General features: G+C 34.8%; 3 protein-coding genes across 3 annotated transcripts; all 3 read right to left on the bottom strand.

The window, feature by feature from the left end:
• Positions 1-2,289: 2,289 nt before the first annotated feature.
• LOC116143995 (ubiquitin-like protein 5) lies at positions 2,290-3,063 on the bottom strand. The gene is made up of 2 exons (XM_031429444.1): positions 2,595-3,063; positions 2,290-2,507 (listed from the first exon to the last, which is right to left on the bottom strand). Exon 1 carries the CDS (start codon positions 2,826-2,828, stop codon positions 2,607-2,609), a length of 222 nt encoding a protein of 73 aa, XP_031285304.1. The 5' UTR covers positions 2,829-3,063; the 3' UTR covers positions 2,290-2,507; positions 2,595-2,606.
• An 8,671-nt stretch (positions 3,064-11,734) lies between these two features.
• On the bottom strand, positions 11,735-12,876 carry LOC116143954 (ubiquitin-like protein 5). The gene is made up of 2 exons (XM_031429403.1): positions 12,040-12,876; positions 11,735-11,952 (listed from the first exon to the last, which is right to left on the bottom strand). The coding sequence occupies exon 1, from the start codon at positions 12,271-12,273 to the stop codon at positions 12,052-12,054; it is 222 nt and encodes a 73-aa protein (XP_031285263.1). The 5' UTR covers positions 12,274-12,876; the 3' UTR covers positions 11,735-11,952; positions 12,040-12,051.
• Positions 12,877-15,338: 2,462 nt separating this feature from the next.
• LOC116143853 (serine/threonine-protein phosphatase 6 regulatory subunit 3-like) lies at positions 15,339-24,505 on the bottom strand. The gene is made up of 19 exons (XM_031429305.1): positions 24,141-24,505; positions 23,408-23,511; positions 23,183-23,269; positions 22,991-23,066; positions 22,804-22,878; positions 22,634-22,687; positions 21,884-21,943; positions 21,610-21,726; positions 21,166-21,260; positions 20,836-21,044; positions 20,361-20,458; positions 20,018-20,121; positions 19,696-19,861; positions 19,260-19,382; positions 18,668-18,750; positions 18,143-18,284; positions 18,029-18,058; positions 17,772-17,842; positions 15,339-16,383 (listed from the first exon to the last, which is right to left on the bottom strand). The coding sequence occupies exons 1-19, from the start codon at positions 24,177-24,179 to the stop codon at positions 15,552-15,554; spliced, it is 2,565 nt and encodes an 854-aa protein (XP_031285165.1). The 5' UTR covers positions 24,180-24,505; the 3' UTR covers positions 15,339-15,551.
• Between the last annotated feature and the right edge of the window lie 498 nt (positions 24,506-25,003).

Here is a 25,003-nt window from a genome sequence, read left to right as displayed (position 1 = left end):
GATACGACGAAAAATGGGTTCATAACTTACTGTAGACATTTATGTTAATGGAGTTTTGCGTGATCATTACCCAAATACCAGCAATTATCCAAAGATGATTTACAAGTTTCTGCAACATACTCCAAGTGGGTATAGGTAAACTGGTGAAGTATCATCATGAATTAGAATACCAAGTGGCAATTGGTCAACATAAAAATAATGCCATTTCCACATAATTTAGATTCATCATGGATTAGAATCATTATTGTCGTGGACGTGGCAACCACCACCTTCCAATTCAGCTCATAATCACAAACTGATTAGGTTGCGTTCGTTTTGTTATTTCTACACTATCCTATCCGTATCTTACCTAAAATACACATTTATTTTCCTATTCTGAAAATCATAGTCTATTTTACTCCCCCTAAATTTGTTAATTTAACCAAATGCCCCAAAAAAATGTTTAAAAATTGACAAAAACACCCTCACCACTCACATTTGTTGGTCGTCAACGTTAGTCATATCATGGCTGCCGTTGACAACCAAACGTGACCAGATCTAACTATCAATGACTAGATCCACGATGAATCTGACCAAAAAAGACTATATCGAAACACGATCGGCCAGATCCAACAAATCATACGCCATTACGACGACTTTCAGCCACTCTCTTACGGTGATGGCCAACTGCCGACATTTAATGGGTGAGTGAAGGTATTTTTGTTAATTTTCAATGTTTTACCGTACAGTTGTTTAACTAAATTTACAAACCTAGGAGGAAGTTTTAATTTTTAAATCTTACTTCGTAATAACTACCCAACTTAACTTTTTCAAAAATCCTATCTAAACTAATAAAACAACCCAATTTCACAAACTTTATCTCACAACCCCTAGTAGCAGCTCGCAATTGATCAGTTTGCAGTGGGTTCCACCTATCAAATTGCAAGCTGACTAATTACAAACTGCCATATCGGGTTTGTGAGAGAAATTTGTAAAATTGAATTGTGAGTCCATCTTTATTGATGCAGAAAAGCACACCACAGAATGACATCAAATAACAAATATAAACAAATTTCAACCAGAAGTATTGTAACTGTGGAAAACAAATAAACTAATTCAACTCTGCTCCATTAATACACTCGTTTCTCTAGTTATCTGCCAGATAAGTTTTACAAGGATTTGACAATGTCATAAATCAATTTTTTTTTCCACCTCCCACAGACAATAAACAAACCAGTACTGTGCAGAACTCAATTTATCAAGCTCATTTCTTTCCAAGATTTCAACAATTATTGCATTATCTAGTGGATTCCGCTTAGGCAACTGGTTCTTGTCGCCCATTAAGTAATAAAGTTAGATAAAACATTCTAAGTAGCAATCAATGGTGGTAGCACAGCATTATGAATTTCAAATTTTTTCTGCCTACTATTCCTGATAAGGCCAATAAAGCTTCCAATTCTGAAAGCCCTAAAGCATGCTATCGGACATAGTGTATTTGTATAAAATAAAAGGGTAAAATGATCATCAGAGATATTAGGAATCTGCTACAATATTGGTGACAACTTTTGCTTGACATGAAATTTCTAACATCGGTTCATACAAGTCTATTCCACTTTATAAGAGTCATATTGTTCCAAGTTTACAGTTTCATGTCACAAATGTCTTATTAAATGTTACCAGTCCATGGTAAAACAATGGTGAGAAATGCCCCAATGTTGTAGTCAGAGCTGAAATATGCAAATGATCGCCAATATGAAGCAATACAACTCGGGAAAGTCTTACCCTTCATTCGAGCCTCATGCAGAATCACAAATTTATAGTACATTAGAGACAGAAATAGGTAAGTCATAACTGGAGACAACAATACATAACATATTCTGTAACAACAGGACATTTGCCACTATAGAAACGACTGTTCATAAGAAAAGTGTCCACCACCGATTAGACCCTAATATAATAATTGATGACATTTTTTCAATGAAAGTTTGATCTGCAGCACTGAAAAGAAAAGAAATAAACACTATCTCGCTATCCTAATTAGATTCAATAGTTTTCAGTCCATCTAAATCTATTTAGGTTGCTAATTGCTATAACACCTCTTGAGGTCTTCAATTATGCTGAGAAAGTAAACAGGGACTGCTGAAACTATTCTAATCATATAATTAAGTGAAATGATCATAGACCCTAACACAGATGAGAACAACAACTCTGCTAATGTTGCAGATAAGTTAACATAAACTAGCTAAACATGACAAAAATTATCAATCAAATCATGAAGACTTGCTAAAGAAATTAAGAAAAAAGAGATAAAGCGACTAATCCAGGATTGACTTATATTAGTTGCACAGATTACAGAGGACAAAATAACATGCAAACAGAGTTCAGCAGTTACTTGTTTTTCACATGTCCAAACAAGTCAATAACACACATTACACAGAGACAATATTACTTGAGAAACAAGGCATTCACTCCAACAATCGGAACACACACCTCAGCAGCACCATGCAATTTGATATGACCCAACGTACCTGTAAACAAAAAACACACAGCATGTTTAGCTCAATTGAATGCATATCTTGAGGCTATAAAAGAGAACAAGTACAAGAGGAACATACTGGTAGAAGAATTTAGTTGTAATAGAGTTCGAGGCCCATGCCGTCGTGGATCTCGTAGTCTTTAAGAGTGATATGGTCTTTGTAAATTGTGTACCATTTTTGGATTCTAATTTTATCGGGTCGTGTCCCTGTCTGAGCAGCCACTAGCTTCTTGAGGTCGCCGATGGTGTCGTCTTCATTGCATTTCACGCGGACCTTCTTCCCTAATCTATCGTTCAACACCACCTCAATCATCTTGCTCTTCCGATTGCAATCACACAAACAGATGCTTGAATCCTCTCAATCAATAAAATAACAAATAAGTAGAACTTGCCATTTTATTTCTTGTCAACCACGAAAATTTTTGCGCCTTACCAGTGGATTCTGGAAGCTTCATATTTTCTCATCAATCTGCAAATTATAACACGTGGAAGGGTTTGATAGGTTATGGAGAAGGGAAAACTAAACGCGGTTAACCACTACGGAATACAAGATAAATCAACTTAATAGGTTGCATATGATTTAAAAAATTAACCAACATTTGCGTTTGTTATTAGTTTGAGTAATTTTTGAAAAAATGGAGTAGTGTGGTTATTACGAGCTAGAATTTAAAAATTAATAAAAATATTTTATAGATTTGTTAAAATTCCTTTACAATAAAACATTAAAAATTAATAAAAATATATTTACTCACTCATTAAATGTCACAGTAATGGCTCACGATTGGCTGGATCTAGCTAGTTGTGCATCGATATGACATTTTTTGATCAGATCCATCGTGAATTTAACTGAAAAATGTCATATATACGACCATATATGGCTATTGACGATCAAAGATATCGTTGTTGTTGACAATCGACTAGGGCCAAAAATCTAGCTATTGATGTTTAGCCGTAGATTTGATCGGAAAAGGCTAAATCGTTGCACTATCAGCTAGATCCAGCTGGTAGTACGACATTACGTCAAATTCGGGCCAACTTCCAATGGTAGTGGCCAGAATCTGACAAATATAGATAGATGTGAGTGTTTTTATCAATTTTTAAACTTTTTTTTGTTAAAAGTATTTAGTTAAATTAATAATCCTATGGAGTTTAAAAATAGTTGAATAAAGTATAATGAACCTTCAGAATAAGAAAACAAAATATAAAAGATTTTCAGAATAGTTGGGAATAACAAAACAAACACACTATCATATTAATTGTGTGCATTTGGTTTAATATTTTTATCCATATTCTCAATCCTATTCTTTAAATATTGTTTGACACATTATTCCAGAAATATTACTATATTTTTTTAATTACTTTTAGACCCCTTAAGTTCATTAATTTCATAAAATATCCCCCAAAAAAAGTTTAAAAATTAACAAAAACACTCTATTAACCCATACTTGCCAGATTCCGGTAACCACCATCGGTGGTAGCCAGAATCTATACAACGGCCTACACCACGACGGCCACTGGCTGATAGTTCACCAATCTGGTCGTCGCAAAGAAATCTCCATCATTGACCGAAAACTACGACCATATCTTTGGTCATCACTGACGGCCAAAGATAGACTTTTTTGGCCTTTTCCGGCTGTCGACAGCCACATTTGGTCATAGATCTGTCATTTTTCGACCAAATCATGTTATGACACATATCCGACTAGTCTGTGTCGTAACACAATTTTTCGACCAGATTCCGACAGTAGTGGGTAGAATCTGACACTACCGGTAGTGGGAGTATTTTTGTCATTTTATATATTGGGATGTTTAATTAAATTAGTACACCTATAGATTTTTTTTATAAATTTTTAAATTTTACCTCGTAATACTCCCATATTCAACTACCTAATATTATTCCTAAAACCCTATCCAAAATAATAAACCAAACGCACTTATTATTATTATTATTATTATTATTATTATTATTATTATTATTATACTTTTCGTTGCAGACGATTCAACGCATTAAGCCATTAACCAAACTTGAATAGTTGAATTTCATATTATTTAACACAACATCGTTCCGGACATTTCCTAATGTCACTTACTCTTGCCACCGACACCATATTATTAAATATAAAACGAACCATTAAATACGAGGCGATGAGCAATGGAAGATTCAAATTTCACAATGCAGTTCTAATCAAAATCCTACATCAAGAAACGGATAAAAGAGCAAAACTGATTTCAGCCAGAAATGAGAAATATAAATATGGACTATGGGAAATCCAAAAAATCAGTAACAAGAAACAAAACTTAAAATAATAAACAGTTAGAGTTAACAATAACTAATAGACATTAATAACCATAACACAACCTACAGTTCAATCACCATCTGGAAACAAAAATATACTGTACATGCACTTGTTGCATCAGCCCTTCCCAGCCAAAAATGAGGTTGACTGTAGGATCCAACTTTCAGGAACAGCCAACCCAAACAGGAACCCACCCACCATCACTCCAGAACAGCTACCTCTTGATCAACCCTCCAGTAGTTTGCATCATTGAACTCCTTCATACCAGCTCCCCCTTCGTCGGAATTTTCCTTTTCTGGTACCTTTGGGATAATGTTCCTCTTTAAGGGCCCTGCTTCTCCAACTATTCAATTTGGTAATTTAACAATGCCCCAAAAAAATGTTTAAAATATGACAAAAAACACCCTCACACACACATTTGTTGGTCGTCAAGTTAGTCATATCATGGCTGCCGTTGACAACCAAACGTGACCAGATCTAACTCTCAATGACTAGATCCACATGAATCTGACCAAAAAAGACATATCGAAACACGATCGCCAGACCAACAAATCATACGCATTACGACGACTTTCAGCCACTCTCTTACGGTGATGGCCAACTGCCGACATTTAATGGGTGAGTGAAGTGATTTTTGTTAATTTTCAATGTTTTATCGTACAGTTGTTTAACTAAATTTACAAACCTAGGAGAATGTTTAATTTTTAAATCTACTTCGTAATAACACCCAACTTAACTTTTTCAAAAATCCTATCTAAATAATAAAACAACCCAATTTCACAAACTTTATCTCACAACCCATGAGCAGCTCGCAATTGATCAGTTTGCATGGGTTCCACCTATCAAATTGCAAGCTGACTAATTACAAACTGCCATATGGGTTTGTGAGAGAAATTGTAAAATTGAATTGTGAGTCCATCTTATTGATGCAGAAACACACCACAAATGACATCAAATAACAATATAAAAAAATTTCAACCAGAAGTATTGTAACTGTGGAAACAAAAAAACAATTCAACTCTGCTCCATTAATACACTCGTTTCTCTAGTTATCTGCCAGATAAGTTTACAAGGATTTGACAATGTCATAAATCAATTTTTTTTTCCACCTCCCACAGACAATAAACAAACCAGTACTGTGCAGAACTCAATTTATCAAGCTCATTTCTTTCCAAGATTTCAACAATATTGCATTATCTAGTGGATCCGCTAGGCAACTGGTTCTTGTCGCCCAAAGTAATAAAGTTAGATAAAACATTCTAAGTAGCAATCAATGGTGGTAGCACAGCATTATGAATTTCAAATTTTTTCTGCCTACTATCCTGATAAGGCCAATAAAGCTTCCAATTCTGAAAGCCTAAAGCATGCACAGGACATAGTGTATTTGTATAAAATAAAAGGGTAAAATGATCATCAGAGATATTAGGAATCTGCTACAATATTGGTGACAATTTTGCTTGACATGAAATTTCTAACATCGTTCATACAAGGCTATTCCACTTTATAAGAGTCATATTGTTCCAAGTTTACAGTTTCATGTCACAAAGTCTTATTAAATGTTACCAGTCCATGGTAAAACAATGGTGAGAATGCCCCAATGTTGTAGTCAGAGCTGAAATATGCAAATGATCGCCAATATGAAGCTACAAACTCGGGAAGTCTTACCCTTCATTCGAGCCTCATGCAGAATCACAAATTTATAGTACATTAGAGACGGAAATAGGTAAGTCATAACTGGAGACAACAAACATAACATATTCTGTAACAACAGGACATTTACCCTATAGAAAGACTATTCATGAGAAAGTGTCCACCACCGATTAGACCCTAATATAATTGATGACATTTTTTCAATGAAAGTTTGATCTGCAGCACTGAAAGAAAAGAAACTAAACACTATCTGCTATCCTAATTAGATTCAATAGTTTTCAGTCCTAAATCTATTTAGGTGTGCTAATTGCATAAAACCTCTTGAGGTCTTCAATTATGCTGAGAAAGTAAACAGGGACTGCTGAAACTATTCTAATCATTAATTAAGTGAAATGATCATAGACCCTAACACAGATGAGAACAACAACTTGCTAATGTTGCAGATAAGTTAACATATACTAGCAAACATGACAAAAATTATCAATCAAATCATGAAGACTTGCTAAAGAAATTAAGAAAAAAGAGATAAAGCGACTAATCCAGGATTGACTAATTAGTTGCACAGATTACAGAGGACAAAATAACATGCAAACAGAGTTCAGCAGTTACTTGTTTCACATGTCCAAACAAGTCAATAACACACATTACACAGAGACAATATTACTTGAGAAACAAGGCATTCACTCCAACATCGGAACACACACCTCAGCAGCACCATGCAATTTGATATGATCCAAGTACCTGTAAACAAAAAACACACAGCAGTTTAGCTCAATTGAATGATTCTTGAGGCTATAAAGAGAACAAGTACAAGAGGAAATACTGGTAGAAGAATTTAGTTGTAATAGAGTTCGAGGCCCATGCCGGTGGATCTCGTAGTCTTTAAGATCGTTGTAAATAAGCAATAAATTTGGACGAAGGTGTCGCTGAATTTAAAATGTGAATGTTATCAAATTTTATAATTTTAAAATAATAAATTGACAGCTTATTTCAGCAAAAAGTCTTCAGCACAAAAGACAGGGATTTGGTGACGTGGCAAGAATCCCCGTTCGTGCGGTGGATCCCACTGTTCTTTTCCTGTTAGGTTGACGTTGCCTATTACGTGTAAGCGTCGAAGGCACCAACTAATGCGTTACGTGTATGGTTAGATTCGCTTTCATAGTTGGTTGTATGGTCCAGATTTTTCCCAGGTTCACTTTTTACCCAATGTACATTAAAGTACAGTCGGCAAGAAAATGAGAAATTGTTTCACTATGGTCCACATTAATGTACAGGAACCAACTTAGTTCTCGTGAGGTGAGAACTTGGACGCTTGATATATCGTTTAATGGCCAACGGTAAATTCACGAGAAGACAAATTTGTAAAATGCTTTAAAGAATTTTTCCTAGGGAAATTTTATTAATTTGAAGATAAATTATCTTGGTGTTGTCCATTATAGATAATCGTTTCAGATACCTATATTTTTTTTTTTTAAGGAATCAAGTCGAAATCTAAATCAATGGATTCTTAAGATTTGGAATCTAAATCAAAATTACCCAGCTCCAATTCTTAGAAACCTGAAACATAGTTTCGATTCTAGATACTCGGGTTAACTTCCTACCTCCTATCTCCTACTTTTTTAAAAAATAACAAATACACCCCCAAAAAATACAAATACACTACTAATAGTTTACAAAAATTACAATTCAGTCTTTTTGTTTCCTACCCGGGTACCCATACCTCAATTCCGATTCCAGTTCCAGTTCTCGATTTTCTATTCAATGTTAGAACCAAAATCGAACTCGAGAATTCTTGGTTCCAATTTTTCAGAACTGAAACCATACCCTAATGGGACCAATTCTGATTCCCATCTAGAATCGATAGGTGAGTATCCTCTTGTTCTGGTTCTACCCTTTACCTATGTTCACCCTTAAATGTTCACTCTCAATCTCTCATCTTTATATAAGTAGTTATATTTATAATAACTTATATTAGCTCATTGTTTACAAATCAATATTAAGTAAAGTTTTTGATTAATTTGTTTTTTCTTATCTAAATCGGGGAGAGATGCATGAACAATACTAATCTTAAATAAAGTATACGTATCTAATACAAATTAATTTCTTTTGAAAAAAGAAGATTATTAGGTTATCTTTTCAAAATTATTGTTGGGATGATGACATGATTGTCAACCGACAACAGTACTCTACATGAGAGGTATGCTTAATAGTAAAGAGGAAAATAAGAAAGATATGTCATTTTTATTCTACTTAATGTTTGATTGACTCCAGAAACGGCATCTAATATGGCATTATGCGGTTGAAAATTTAGAATCATTTTGAAACCAACTTTCAATATTCAAACAGCGACCAAATATCTTCTCCACAATTTGCCAACATTCAAGTTTTAAACTCCCATTTCAACAATATGCTTCCCGAATTGTCCATGGATTAAAATGTTGGCTGGTAAGTTTAAATATGCAATTGAAACTATTAAAATTGTCAGAGAAGTTTTGATATCATGTTAGAATTAAGGAGACAATTGAAAAAAACTGAAAGTATGTCCAAGAGATAAATATGTTCAAGAGATATATTTGAGAATGAAGAATTATACTCAATTGAATTGAATTAAATGTATTAAATTGTTGTGAATTGCAATTGAATAAATAGCTTATTTATACAAAAGTGTAATAATTATGTAAAAATAAAAAAATATCACAATAATAATGTAATTTCTGCAAGAAAGAAAAGAAAATAATATCTAAAATACAATAAGAATGAGAATAATGTCACATATTCTTATTTTATATTCGCATGTCAACAGAAACAGTCGTGTTAATTCAAAAAATTATATAAAATCATCATTAATGGGCAAACAGTTCAGATGGCATGACCTAACAACCTCTAGATACACATTAGATAGAGTAGTTGGAGAGAAAGATTTCGCCATTATTGCTAAAAGTTGAATGCATGAAGAAGCAACTAATAAAAGGATAAAGATACGACGAAAAATGGGTTCATAACTTACTGTAGACATTTATGTTAATGGAGTTTTGCGTGATCATTACCCAAATACCAGCAATTATCCAAAGATGATTTACAAGTTTCTGCAACATACTCCAAGTGGGTATTGGTAAACTGGTGAAGTATCATCATGAATTAGAATACCAAGTGGCAATTTGTCAACATTAAAATAATGCCGTTTCCACATAATTTAGATTCATCAAGAATTAGAATCATTATTGTCGTGGACATGGCAACCACCACCTTCCAATTCAGCTCATAATCACAAACTGATTAGGTTGCATTTATTTTGTTATTTCTACACCATCCTATCCGTATCTTACCTAAAATACACTTTTATTTCCCCATTATGAAAATCATTGTCTATTTTACTCCCCCTAGATTTGTTAATTTAATTAAACACCTCAAAAAAATATTTAAAAATTAACAAAAACACCCCCACCCACTCACATTTGCTGATCGTCAACGTTAGTCATATCTTGACTATCGTTGACGACCAAACATGGCCAGATCTAGCCGTCAATGACTAGATCCATGATGAATCTGACCAGAAAAGACCATATCGAAACACGACCAATCAGATCCAACTAGTCATACGCCATTACGACGACTTTCGGCCACTCTCTTATGGTGGTGACCGACTACCAATATTTAATGGGTGAGTGAAGATGTTTTTGTTAATTTTTAATGTTTTATCGTAGAGTTGTTTAGCCAAATTAACAAACCTAGGAGAAAGTTTTTGTTAATTTTTAAATCCTACTTCGTAATAACCACCCAACTCAACTTTTTCAAAAATCCTATCTAAAATAATAAAATAACCCAATTGCACAAACTTTATCTCACAACCCTTAATGGCAGCTCGCAATTGATCAGTTCGCAATGGATTCCACCTATCAAATTGCAAACTGACCAATTGCAAACTGCCACATTGGGTTTGTGAGAGAAAGTTTATAAAATTGAGTTGTGAGTCTATCTTTATTAATGCAGAAAATACACCACATAATGACATCAAATAACAAATATAAACAAATTTCAACCAGGAGTATTGTAACTGTGGAAAACAAAAAAACAGATTCAACTCTGCTCCATTAATTCACTCGTTTCTCTAGTTATCTGCCAGATAAGTGTTACAAGGATTTGACAATGTCATAAATCAACTTTTTTTTCCCACCTCCCACAGACAATAAACAAACCAGTACTGTGCAGAACTCAATTTATCAAGCTCATTTCTTTCCAAGATTTCAACAATTATTGCATAATCTAGTGGATTCCGCTTAGGCAACTGGCTCTTGTCGCCCATTAAGTAATAAAGTTAGATAAAACATTCTAAGTAGCAATCAATGGCGGTAGCACAGCATTATGAATTTCAAATTTTTTCTACCTACTATTCCTGATAAGGCCAATAAAGCTTCCAATTCTGAAAGCCCTAAAGCATGCTATCAGACATAGTATATTTGTATAAAATAAAAGGGTAAAATGATCATCAGAGATATTAGGAATCTGCTACAATATTGGTGACAACTTTTGCTTGACATGAAATTTCTAACATCCGTTCATACAAGTCTATTCCACTTTATAAGAGTCATATTGTTCCAAGTTTACAGTTTCATGTCACAAATGTCTTATTAAATGTTACCAGTCCATGGTAAAACAATGGTGAGAAATGCCCCAATATTGTAGTCAGAGCTGAAATATGCAAATGATCGCCAATATGAAGCAATACAACTCGGGAAAGTCTTACCCTTCATTCGAGCCTCATGCAGAATCACAAATTTATAGTACATTAGAGACAGAAATAGGTAAGTCATAACTGGAGACAACAATACATAACATATTCTGTAACAACAGGACATTTGCCACTATAGAAACGACTGTTCATAAGAAAAGTGTCCACCACCGATTAGACCCTAATATAATAATTGATGACATTTTTTCAATGAAAGTTTGATCTGCAGCACTGAAAAGAAAAGAAATAAACACTATCTCGCTATCCTAATTAGATTCAATAGTTTTCAGTCCATCTAAATCTATTTAGGTTGCTAATTGCTATAACACCTCTTGAGGTCTTCAATTATGCTGAGAAAGTAAACAGGGACTGCTGAAACTATTCTAATCATATAATTAAGTGAAATGATCATAGACCCTAACACAGATGAGAACAACAACTCTGCTAATGTTGCAGATAAGTTAACATAAACTAGCTAAACATGACAAAAATTATCAATCAAATCATGAAGACTTGCTAAAGAAATTAAGAAAAAAGAGATAAAGCGACTAATCCAGGATTGACTTATATTAGTTGCACAGATTACAGAGGACAAAATAACATGCAAACAGAGTTCAGCAGTTACTTGTTTTTCACATGTCCAAACAAGTCAATAACACACATTACACAGAGACAATATTACTTGAGAAACAAGGCATTCACTCCAACAATCGGAACACACACCTCAGCAGCACCATGCAATTTGATATGACCCAACGTACCTGTAAACAAAAAACACACAGCATGTTTAGCTCAATTGAATGCATATCTTGAGGCTATAAAAGAGAACAAGTACAAGAGGAACATACTGGTAGAAGAATTTAGTTGTAATAGAGTTCGAGGCCCATGCCGTCGTGGATCTCGTAGTCTTTAAGAGTGATATGGTCTTTGTAAATTGTGTACCATTTTTGGATTCTAATTTTATCGGGTCGTGTCCCTGTCTGAGCAGCCACTAGCTTCTTGAGGTCGCCGATGGTGTCGTCTTCATTGCATTTCACGCGGACCTTCTTCCCTAATCTATCGTTCAACACCACCTCAATCATCTTGCTCTTCCGATTGCAATCACACAAACAGATGCTTGAATCCTCTCAATCAATAAAATAACAAATAAGTAGAACTTGCCATTTTATTTCTTGTCAACCACGAAAATTTTTGCGCCTTACCAGTGGATTCTGGAAGCTTCATATTTTCTCATCAATCTGCAAATTATAACACGTGGAAGGGTTTGATAGGTTATGGAGAAGGGAAAACTAAACGCGGTTAACCACTACGGAATACACAAAATAGAGTAAACGACATGTTCCACCCAAGGTTTATTGAAATCCTGAGTGGTACACAGATTTCATAAATTCCAGATTCCCACCCTTAAATGGATACCGTTTCTTTTTTATCCGTTCAAGGCTAAAATTGTATTTCTCTTTTCCCTTCCCATTTCTTCTTCATCTCTGCCTCCACCTCCCATCTTCTTCTTTTCCTTCATCTGAAAACGGTTACTCATAAATCCAGCCACAAACCCATCCAAAAACCACCACCAAATCATCACAAAATCAGCCACAAACCACACAAAAACCAACACCAAACAAATCACAAATTCAGTGCAAACCAACCCAAAAACACCACCAAATCACTCCAAATTCAGTCACAAACCCACCAAAATCCACCAAATCACTCACAAATTCAGCCACAACCACCCCACCAAAATCACCACCAAATCGCTCACAAGTTCAGCCTCAAAACCACCCAAAATCCAACATCAAATCACTCACAACCCACCCAAAAACCACCACAAACCGCCACAAAAACCACCACAAACCGCCACAAATCCAGCCGCCGGCTGGAGCTTATTCCGACAAGGGAGAAAAGGGAAGAAGAAAGAGAGGAGAAGCAAGAAAAGAGAGGAAGAGGAGGAGGAGAGGGAGAAGAAGAAGAAGAGGAAGAAAAAATAGAATGGGTAGAAGAAAAAAAAGGCTGTGGTGGTGGTTAGGGATGGGGTGGGTTTGGAAGGGGCTGCGAAGAAGAGAAGGGGACATGAAGAAGGGGAAGGTCCAAGGGTAATTTGGTAAAAGAACTATATGCCCCTATGTCGTCACTAACGACATCCATTTAAGGGTGGTAATCTGGAATTTATGAAACCAGTGGTACCACTGTAGGATTTCAATAAACCTTGGGTGGGAACATGTCGTTTACTCTACAAAATAAATCAACTTAATCTAATTATTATAGGTTGCTGATTTAAAAGTTATCCAGGTCTGTTTTATTATTTTGGGTTGAAATTTTGAAAAAGTTGAATTGGGTGATTATTGTGAGGTAGAATTTAAAAATTAACAAAAACGCTTTCTAGATTTGTTAATTGCATTTTTGTTAATTTGCTAAATTCCCTTACAATAAAACAGTAAAAATTAACAAAAATATCTTTACTTATCCATTAAATGTCGTAGTAATGGCGCACGATTGGTTGGATTTAGCCAGTCGTGCATCGATCTGGTTTGTTTCGACCAAATATACTGTAGATCTGACCAAAAAAGGTTAAATATACGATCAGATCTGGTTATTAACGACTAGATCTGACCACATTTGGTCGTCAATGACGGCCAAAGATATGGTTGTTGTTGACAACTAGCTACACCCAAAAATCTGGTCGTTGATCCTTAGCCATAGATTTGTCCGAAAAATGCTAGATCGGTGCACTACCAACCAGATCAAGCTGGTAGTGCAACATTACGCCAAATTCAGACCAAATTCCAACGGTAGTGGCCAGAATCTGACAAATATAGATAGATGTGAATGTTTTTATCAATTTTTAAACTTTTTTTTGTTAAGAGTATTTAGTTAAATTAACAAACATAGAGAGTTTAAAAATAGTTGAATAAAGTATAAATAGATTTTCAAAATAAGAAAACAAAATATATAAGGGTCCGTTTGTTTTGTTATTTTGGATAGAATTTTAGGAGTAATATTGGGTAGTTGAATAGAGTGAATATTACGAAGTAAAATTTAAAAATTAACAAAAAAAAAAAAAAACCCCATATGTTTGCTAATTTAACTAAACACCCCAATATATAAAATTTTTGTAAAATAACAAAAATATCCCCACCTACACACAATGCCAAATTCTAGCCATTATCGCCGGAATCTGACCTAAAAATGGCATTACGATGCAGACCGATCGAATCTGTCGGATAGAACGTTGATATGGTCTTTTTCGACCAGATCCACACAGATCTGACCGAAAAAAGCCAGATTGATGAATTACCAACCAGTTCAGATTGTTTGTAGGCTGTTGTGACATATTCCAGCTACCACTGACGATGATTGCCAAAATCTGATAACTATGGGTAGATGAAGGTGTTTTTGTTAATTTTTAAACTTTTTTCTAAGGGTATTTATGAAATTAATGAACTTAAGGGGTCTAAAAGTAATTAAAAAATATACTAATATTTCCAAAATAATTAAATAAACAAATATTTTGAGAATAAAATTGAGAATATAAAAAGAAATATCAAGAGTAATACTACACTTACACCACTTTTTTACACTATTTTTATTACATCATGATGTAGTATATGCTACAACTACACAAATTCTATTACAATATTAAAAATTCAAAATAATTAAAAATTTATATGGTTGTGACATATGCCACATTATAATGTAATAAAAATGACGTAAAAGAGTAATAAAGTATAACATTATTCAAATATTAAACTAAACGCACTCAAAAGATTTTCGGAATAATTGGATAGAATTTCAAAATCCTACTCAAAAAAACAAAACAAACACACTATTATTATTATTATTACTATAGTTTACGTTGCAGATTCAACGCATTAAGCCACTAACCAAACTTGAATAGTTGAATTTCATATTATTTAACACAACATCGATCCAGACATTTCCTAATGTCACTTACTCTTGCCACCAACACCATATCATTAAATATAAAACGAACCATTAAATACGAGGCGATGACCAATGGGAGATTCAAATTTCACAATGCAGTTCTAATCAAAATCCTACATCAAGAAACTGATAAAAGAGCAAAACTGATTTCAGCCAGAAATGAGAAATATAAATATGATGGGACTATGGGAAATCCAAAAAATCAGTAACAAGAAACAAAACTTAAGATAATAAACAGTTAGAGTTAACAATAACTAATAGACATTAATAACCATAACACAACCTACAGTTCAATCACGATCTGGAAACAAAAATATACTGTACATGCACTTGTTGCATCAGCCCTTCCCAGCCAAAAATGAGGTTGACTGTAGGATCCAACTTTCAGGAACAGCCAACCCAAACAGCTACCCACCCACCATCACTCCAGAACCGCTACCTCTTGATCAACCCTCCAGTAGTTTGCATCATTGAACTCCTTAATACCAGCTCCCCCTTCGTCGGAATTTTCCTTTTCTGGTACCTTAGGGATAATGTTCCTCTTTAAGGGCCCTGCTTCTCCAACTATTCCCTCCTTAAGAGCCTGTTCCATTGCCTTCTCAGTACCTTCTAATTCCACACCCACAAATTCAACATCCTCTTCGAACAATGAGGGCACTGCCGCAGATCTCTGACTCCCATCACTGTTTGCAGATCCATCACTAGAATCCATGGGTGTAACAGAACCATTTGGGACTATGGAATCTGCAGTTGATGGTGAAGTAGCGTCACAAGTTGCAACCTCGGTGTGACTCGCAATGTTAACATCAGAATTGTCATTATCAATAAAAGGATTCAGACTTGACCCACCAACTTGCACATCTGATGATTCTCTCCATCCCTCCCAATCTGGTAAAGGCCTATCAGCAAATAAGTCTTTATTTTCTGGTGTGTCAAACCTGAAGAATCCCATATCATTGGAAGCATTTGCTTTCTCATTTTGTGGATCCAAATTTCCACTATTTGTGGAATCACCCCCAGAAAATGGATTCACATAGTTTGTGTTGGAAGTGGATGTGCCATTAACAGAATCTTTACTTTCAGTCAACTCATCATCTTCTCCAACCACCACCTCATCATCACTACTGCTGTTACCACCATTAGCAGTTCCATTCAAGTTTATCTCATCCATCATCTCTGAAGGTGATGTGCTCACAGGTGCATCAACAATTCTGTCGTCTTGGAAGGCAAACCAGTTGGAATTCGTGAACAGACTGCACAAAACAAAACTTAATTAATACTGCACATCATCACTAATTGACCAAGAGAAACAACTATTCATAAACATTCAGCTGAGCCATTTGAAGTTTTTGTTGAATAAGCCAAAGAAACAAGATGTATGACTAACTCCTAGGAGCCTGTAAATAGAATTTTCTTATAGGATTCAGTTGAATTCTCCAAAGAAATTAAAATGGATGGATTAGAATCATTTAATTGCTCAATGCCTTATAAAAAGAAAAACTAGATATGGCTTCTTGTTCCAGTATTAAATAACCAATATAGACCATTAAGCTAAAGCGTGATTTTATTTAGATAGAACAGAGCTGGAAGGGCTCTCAATAAAATCATGACAGTTTCTTAATTTCAAGAAAGAAAAAAACTAAACATGCAACTTGCTTTTGCTTTTACTTTAGATTCTCAAGAACTTGCTGCAAATTTTATGCTCGTATCACTTCATTTAAAAGACTAGACAGCAGAAATGTGAAAATTGGGTTAGGCCACAGTGGGGACAATGACATAGAATAATAATTATAGGAGAAAGGGGATTCCATCTATATCCTTTTAAAACTGGAAGGCATAATGTGGAAGTTTCCAAAGTTTCAGATGACCAAAACCCCCAGAACCGTGAACTAGCTTTGCCGCTGCAGTGGTAGCAATGGGGTAGCAGCAGTGCTGCAGGATGCTGGCTATAAGCAGTTAGTGGGATTTCGGTGGTCACCAGACCACTGGGAGGTGAATAGCAATTGGTGGGAATGGTGCTTGGTCTTATTGAGTGGCATGCAGACTGCATCACAATTTAACTGGGAAAAATCACTAGGTACCCACAGTTCTTTTTAGAAATTGTCAAGCGGATGGTAACTTTACACGTCTTAATCAATTGTCCCTCAGATATTTCATTAGATTAATCCCAACCACCCCTTACTCTAAAATGATCCATTATCATTTAATGTCTTAGGGGTTGAATTAGTCACTTCATATTTTTTGTTTTTGAAAAATGGATATTAATTTCCAAACACCCCAGGACAAAAAAAAAGACATGTAATTTTTATTTTGATTTTTGTGCCAAGGACATGTGATTCTTAGTTGTCGCATGTTCTCTCTGGAAAACAGAGCATGTATTAACTCAATTCCCCAAATAAAGGAACTACAGACATTTGGGTCAAAATTACACCTATTAAGTTAGTTTAGAAATTTTTTAAGCTCGCACTATCAAATCACACAAGCAAAAATTCAAGAAAAACTATTACTGTTGCAAATAAAAAAAACTATCCACGCAAAAATAGTGCAGCCAATCATATAAACCCACCATTCATCTTGAGATAAAAACTTGTACACAAATCAACCAATAATTAATACTATCAATAACAGTTTAGAAATTTACCTCCCTTGGTCATCACCAAGCCTCAGTGATGATATCACAACTTCAGCAGATTCATCATCAAAGTAGACATCCTGGTGTTGGAAAACAATTTAAGATCAAATCAAATTCAGTAGAAAGTTCAAAAAAAACCCTTCAGTTACAACTTTATCTTAATTTTATATTATTACCTCAAGCTCACCCATCCTATCTTACTATAAACACCCATCCTAATCTTACCACCAACTGCTGTGCGAAAAAAAAAAAATCAAAATAATTACCTCATCATCCCGATCAAGAGCTCCATGGCCCTGCAACACGAATGTTAGAAATTACAAGTCAGCAACTTAAACTAGAACAGATATGAAAGAGCACAATTGTGAACAATGATATACCTCTTCAGCATCATCATTCCCATATATTTTATATCTGAAAGCCTGACTTAAGTTATTTGCAAGAGCTGCAACATCATAATCCCTGTCATGAAGGTCATCATCATCACTGTCCCTTGTCCTATCTTGCAAAGCTGTTGGACGCCTGCACATAACAAGAAATGATATGCTTCCCAATTAAAATTGTTACAATTGTTGTGAATTAAAACAAAAAACAAAAAACTCAATAAGGATAGAATCATCTTCAATACTATCAAATAAATCAAACAAGGAAACGACTACTCTGGTGCTTTGCACATAGATAAGAGGTCAATAGCAACAGAAGTGGTAAAGAACACCTTTACTAACAGTCTGAATTTCGAAAAGCAAATCAAATTAAATGCTATTGTCTTTTTATACTTCATACTTCACCAAATGCTAAATTACTTATTTTATATGTTACTCATGCCCATAAATTCCCACATAGTGATCCTTTAATTAGATTTCCAACTAATATGAATGCATAGAAGATACGAGGCAAGAACATACCCGCAAGCCCATCGGTAGACATTTTCAACTACATTACGCTCTTGCAGGACACTAACTTGCCATCCGGTCCACTCATTATTTTCCTACAGAACAAATCAAGCAATATTAAGAAAGTTATTGACAAAATTTATCAAAACAATATAACAGATAATATATATCAAAGACCCCAAAAAAAAAAAAAAAATTAAACAATTCAAAAGTATCCATCTTAATGCAAAAAAGAAGTGTAATCATGAAACCTCCCCCTTGCTAGATAAGAACAGATAGTGATGCTTTTACTGTTGTTTTCTTCTATAAAATACTCAACACTGAAATTGGATCGAAGAATGCTGTCACTTTGACAAGACGCATTATATAAACCACAAGCTTCAAAAGCAGTGGATCATCCACTTATGCATACTCATCCAGCAAATGTGTCTCATCAGTTCTCATCAATGTCATAGAGAACAATGGCCTTATCCATTTATTCTAATAAGTAGAAATGACTAATCAGAAACTAGTTGTAATTTAATCAATTACCAAACACTTTGCCAGATCCTGTTCTTAAACTCAACCTTTACACACCCAATAATGTAATCAGACTATTACCAACCTGAAGATATGTCTGAATGTGGCTGTTGCTGCTAGCTAATTGAACAAGCTTATTAGAAATCCGTGTAATGTGTCCAAGGTTTCCTGCCCGTGGTGCCCGTTTCCCAGAAGCAGGTAAAGTTGGCTGCATGATCCAGGAACATTTCCATATTATCAGATTTTTCTTTCAATCAACAGAAAAACATAGAAAATTATCCATTATATGAAACTTGAGAATGATAATCCAAAACAAATAATTTTTCATTTCCCTTACACGAGAAGTAAGAAAGTGATGCAAAGGCTAACTAAAGCTTCTGATAAATTTTTGTTTTTCCTTAGTTCTTCTCAAGCATTTAGTTCAAACAAACATAAATTTAATTCATATTATTTGCATGCTATGGCTGTATGCACCATTGATAATTGATAATTGATAATCTATAGTTAGTATATCTATCTACCTTACTGGACTCGCCAAAAAGAACAGGATCTTTTTCCGTTTGGAGAATCTTCCCAATCATATCACACTCTCGAAGAAGATGATCCACCATGTTATCACTCTTGCTCTCCAGGCAAGAATATATAATACTCTCCACATGGTGATGCAATGCATTATTGTATGGATACCTGCAATGTTACAAATAACATAATTATATTAGTCTAGCCAACCATACAGACAAACATACAGAACTAAGTAACATCTCTCCCAGGGAAAGATTCTTCTAAACACAATATCCACCATCATCCATGCATTCAAAATCACAAAATAAAGTAAATGCTTACTCAAAGAAAAGATCAAGAACTCTTTGAATGGTTCCAGAGCTGACCAATTCCTTCTCTGCAGCTTCATTGCCAGTTTTCAATAGCACAGCAATGAACTCCACAATCTGAAATTAATAATAAAAGCGCTTACAAAGTAAATAATTGGAGAATTACTAGACAACACATTTGTTTTCGGGCTTCTAGCAGAGATGAGAATTTTCTGCCTCACAAGCACTTCTGTTACTATATTGTAAATTGACTGAGTGCTTAGGAATTATAACATCCAACTCTAATAGTCTCTCTCAATTTCCATAAGAAAAGAGATTGGGTTCTGAATGTATTTTACATTATGTATAAAACCAACCTTTAGGCGATGCTTCCCTAGAGGCGGTCTCAGTTCTCCATATGTTGTCGGCAAAATCTTCTCATCAGATGCAACATTAAGAAGCATAAGCAAGTCATCTGCAAACCAATGTGCAATAGTCACTATCATGGCTATCAAAGGAATTACAGTCATATTCGGAATAGAAAAGCGTAAGTTCTGCTTTGATTCGGCCGTTACTAAAACAATCCAAAATTGTGATTGTTTAATCAAACACAAAATTTGTCCAATGTTCTTATAGTTAGATTAAAATGATGATCCAAAACAAATTCATGCAAGGAGAATTCATAACAAAGTCAAGTACAAGTTACCCTTTTGAAAATCTTCATGTCCATATCAACTTTGCTAAAGGTAATAAAAGGAATTCAAATATGATGCCACGCTTTTTCCTGACCTCAATATACCCAAAATTTAAAGCCAGTAAGCAAGGGAGAAAAATAGTATGTGGAGTACTCACTAAGTTTTGGCAGCATTGCACCAATGGTCTCCGGATTTACAGGGATTGGAGATTCATACATATGTTGGCTTCGAAAAGAATGCATCAGAGGAGAAGAAATTGCTGATCTTTTTGGATCTAACAAGGAGATACACACAGAAAGGGAGTGGACAAGGCCAGACTTTGAATGTGAATCTTCCAGTGCATGACCAAATATCCTTGCAACGAAACTGCATAAGAACAAAGATACAAAAATCACTTACATAATTACAAAAACAGATGATGAGAGTAAATTGAATGAAACACCAGAAAACACAGCTGGTTAAATGAGAAATTTAAATTCCCAAATACCTTGGGCTTGCAAGTCTTGTGGCCAAGGCTGATGGAGCATTTCGAGTTATCGCACATAGTGTTTCTGCTGCATTAGCATGGACTTCAGGAGGACCCTGCACGAGTAAAAGGATTTGTTAGTTAGTCCACGAACAAATGCAAGGTTAACAGTGACTTTTTCCAGCTAACATCTTAAAACCATACTGTTCACTTTAATTTTTTATTCATAATATCCACAATAAACTCCATATTCTCGCAGAACCATTCTATTGACCTTATTTTTCAAGAAAGGTTTGCAGCTCTTCTTTGGGTAAACGAAGGAAAAAGTGGAACATGAATACCCCTTCCATATGGACTATCCAAAAGAGGTAATTAAATAGCATTTGTGATCACACATACAAGTGGCAACATGACTAAGGTCATTACAGGAAAAAAATGAAAGGAAAAGAGTGAAATTTAACTTACAGATGGACTTAATTTATCTACAATCATTTCAAGCAGATTGCTGTCAGCCAGCCATTGCATCACATCCATAAAATTGGGATATACATGATCATCAGCACCCACAAGCCGAACCAAAACCTGCAAAAAGAGATCATCGCAGATTAGAACTTAAATGCAGATATACACAAGAAATGATGTATTTGTTTTGTGTCAGTTATATATATGTATGTCTGTGTGTATATAAACCACCATCGAAATCAAAATTTAAAAATGAAAAGAAGTCTTAGTACCCTACCTCCATGATAGAGGTGATCCCTATCAAATCAACCAACTGGCGGAAAACATCTGGATGGACCTGCAAAAAAGTCAAACAGACCTAAATTAAAAACAATTTGATAGAATACATCATTTGAGAGTACAACTTATCAGCCAAACTTAACAGACAGCATTTTAAAAGAATAACTCTGGCATGCAAAATATAATTGGCAATAGAAACTTCTTACGACCTAACAATAAGCTCAATACTAAGGCCAGAGAACAGACCTTACTGAAATAAAGGTCCAGTTTGCTTATGTATTAAATTGCAGGAAGAAGCATGATTTTCTAGAGCTTTTACCCCTTGTGCATCTAAATTAAGTAACCAAACTAAAGATGGCACATTTCAACTGTTTTAAACTTGTCTACTTTAGGGGGAACTTCAAAACAATATAATTCATACAAGCAAACAAACAGCAGAGTGACCATGCAGTGCCAAGCAAAGTATAACCATGTACCTGTTTAACAAGCATGTTACCACCACATCAAGATGATGTAGACAGAACAGTAGCAATAGTAAGGCAGAAAAGTGTGACCAGAGAATTGAGTGCAGATTATTCATGGGAACTTAAATTTGGACAAAGGTGAAAGAACAGCAGAAATCAAAGCAACAGACCAACAACAAAACCTCCAACAAATGTCATGACAGTAAACCATGCAACAGGTAATACAATAGAAAGAACACGCAACAGCACCTTTACCAAAAAGGTAAGTGGATATGAATACTTACTTGAACGTAGTTCATAAGTGGAACCGTCTTCCGCAACATAAGGCACACAACAACCTTAAATGTCACATCAAATAGCATTTGTCAAGTGTATATATAAAAATAAAATAAAAAGGCCAAAGTCAGATGAATATTGCCATGAAACATCACAATTTGAAATCATGACATCATACCTTGCTGAAATACCCAGCCAGTAAAGCACTATGAGGGCGGTTTGGTTCCAAGAAGGAGAAAAGCAAGTCCATAAGCTGCAATGCCAAGAAAAACAAATGAAACTAGAGCACTAAAGCAAATGAAATTACATCTACAACCTAGGGAATACATGTCCTACAAAAAAAAAAAAAAAAAAAAATCAGCTACCTCATCTTCCTCCACCAGTGTCTTGAGAATTACATCGATTTCGCAGGTAAATATCTCACATGCAATGAAGGGAAACCTAAACAAAAGAGGTATAACATATATCATAAATAAGAAAGAAAATCTTGCCTTGAAAGAAGATACAACAAAAGAAATAAACATAAGGGAATTAAGTTTCTATGAAGAGTAACAAACTTGAAAGCCCGTTTGCTTTCAGCATCCTCAGGGGCTTCTTCAACTATATACCGCAATAACTGCTCCACTTGGGCTCTGTCTCGTAAACTGCACGAAGTAATAGATAACAAACATTCATCATAAACATCAAATTCCATACTGTATTCTCTAATTTCTAACAATAACAAGGAGGCTGTTAAGATTGTTTGAAAGCCAAGCTAAATGTGTAAATGAGAAAAGAATTACAAATTGATGAGACGACTGTTTAAGGCTTTGCATTCTTGGATTATTTCTTCCTCATCCAGCAGCTCTTCCAACGTGAAATTTTCCTTGTCTAACACTGATTCCACCTATAAAGGGAAAAAGATCAATATAAATGAATCACAGAAGAAGCAAATATTCACGTTATTCAATAAACTACAACTTTTTTTACCCACAGACCAACATGGTCTCCCCAATTAACAAATATACAGTTAGAAAATGGTTCAAAAACTTATAGAACAGTGAAAATATCAGTCAACATTATTTAATCATATCCATACATATAAGCCATGAAAAGCATAAGAGCCAAGTATTTCACTACTTTATTCCACCTATTACTTGGCAAATACTGGAGCATAAAATGTCTGTTCAAAATGCAAAGCATGATGGCAATCTCCACAAACTGTCCTCAATCGCATTCATCAATAAGCTACTACACTGCTCTTCAATCAGTCCAAAGAAAATTCCCCTAAACATTATCAACATGCTAAAACCAAACACTAATTGCCGAATAACAGAAAACAAAGATAAACTAATTGCCACTTATGACACAACTTATACTAAAACCTCTTTATGTACGTATACCAAACTAATCCACACTTCGGTCTAATTAAGTATCAAAAATTTCAAAAACCGCACACAATAAGGAGCTAATTAGCATATAAACAGCTACGAGCCAAAAAAATGGAAAAAAAAATTAGGCGTCGAAAAGAGTTACCGGAGAGGAGGCGGAGAGAGCTGTGAGCTTCCAGAACATGATGAAGAAAGAAAGGTACAGAAGATATTTGAGTGAGGTGAGTAGATCTGTGAGGTGAAAAAATAGGAGCAGTAAATCTAGGTATTTTCGAATGAAGAAACGAGATGGGCTAGATTCAAGCGATTAGTAATAGATTGATGGAGATATGAAACCCTAATTTTGGGAGACTGCAAGATCGAAAAAGTTCAGCGCCGTGAAGATCGAGATGTAGAGAGAGAGAGTGAGAGAGAGAGGGGACGCAGTCCAAAACCTTCGCAGTAGCTGCGAGCGATCGGAAGGTTAATTGTTATGCTACTGCTGATGGAGAGGCGGAAAAGTACAAATGTGATGCTCCGGTTTCCACAATAGCAAAACAATATGTTATGTGAAAGCATGTGATTTATGCATGCATGTATGTATGTTGATGTATCACATATACAAATTTAACACGCAAAACGGTCCAAGATTTAACATCAAAGTTTTCAAATATATATATTTTTTTTATGAAAACAACGATAATAATTTTTTTTTCTTTTCTATCGAGGGTGTCTAGGCTAACTTACGCATACCTCAACTAGTCTATCGAGATTCTGAAGTTAACGGATAGATAAACCTCTAACGACTATCATTTATTAGTAGTAATTAAGATTCGAACTCGAGATCAATAACACACCAAAGAGTCTTAAGCGAACCATCAAGTTATCTAAAGATAGTTAATTCTTTTGTTTTATAATTTTTTTTATTTTTTTTAGATGTAAATATTTTTTTAAAATATAATTGTTTAGGATATGTATGGTTTAGTTTAATCAAAGTAATCCCCCCATATAAAAATCCCAAACCAAATG

This window comes from Pistacia vera, unplaced genomic scaffold (assembly GCF_008641045.1).
Source record: "Pistacia vera cultivar Batoury unplaced genomic scaffold, PisVer_v2 Contig1133, whole genome shotgun sequence".
Lineage (NCBI taxonomy): Eukaryota > Viridiplantae > Streptophyta > Magnoliopsida > Sapindales > Anacardiaceae > Pistacia > Pistacia vera.
The sequence above is the reverse complement of the archived record's forward strand: the minus strand, read 5'-3'. Positions and strand labels throughout refer to the sequence as shown.

Coding starts and splice junctions, on each gene's coding strand:
- LOC116143995 (XM_031429444.1), bottom strand. CDS start 2,828: ATGATTGAGGTGGTGTTGAACGATAGATTAGGGAAGAAGGTCCGCGTG.
- LOC116143954 (XM_031429403.1), bottom strand. CDS start 12,273: ATGATTGAGGTGGTGTTGAACGATAGATTAGGGAAGAAGGTCCGCGTG.
- LOC116143853 (XM_031429305.1), bottom strand. CDS start 24,179: ATGTTCTGGAAGCTCACAGCTCTCTCCGCCTCCTCTCCG. Junction 22,879..22,990: donor CACTGGTGGAGGAAGATGAG/GTAGCTGATTTT, acceptor TTGGCATTGCAG/CTTATGGACTTGCTTTTCTC. Junction 18,059..18,142: donor GGAATGATGATGCTGAAGAG/GTATATCATTGT, acceptor TTCGTGTTGCAG/GGCCATGGAGCTCTTGATCG.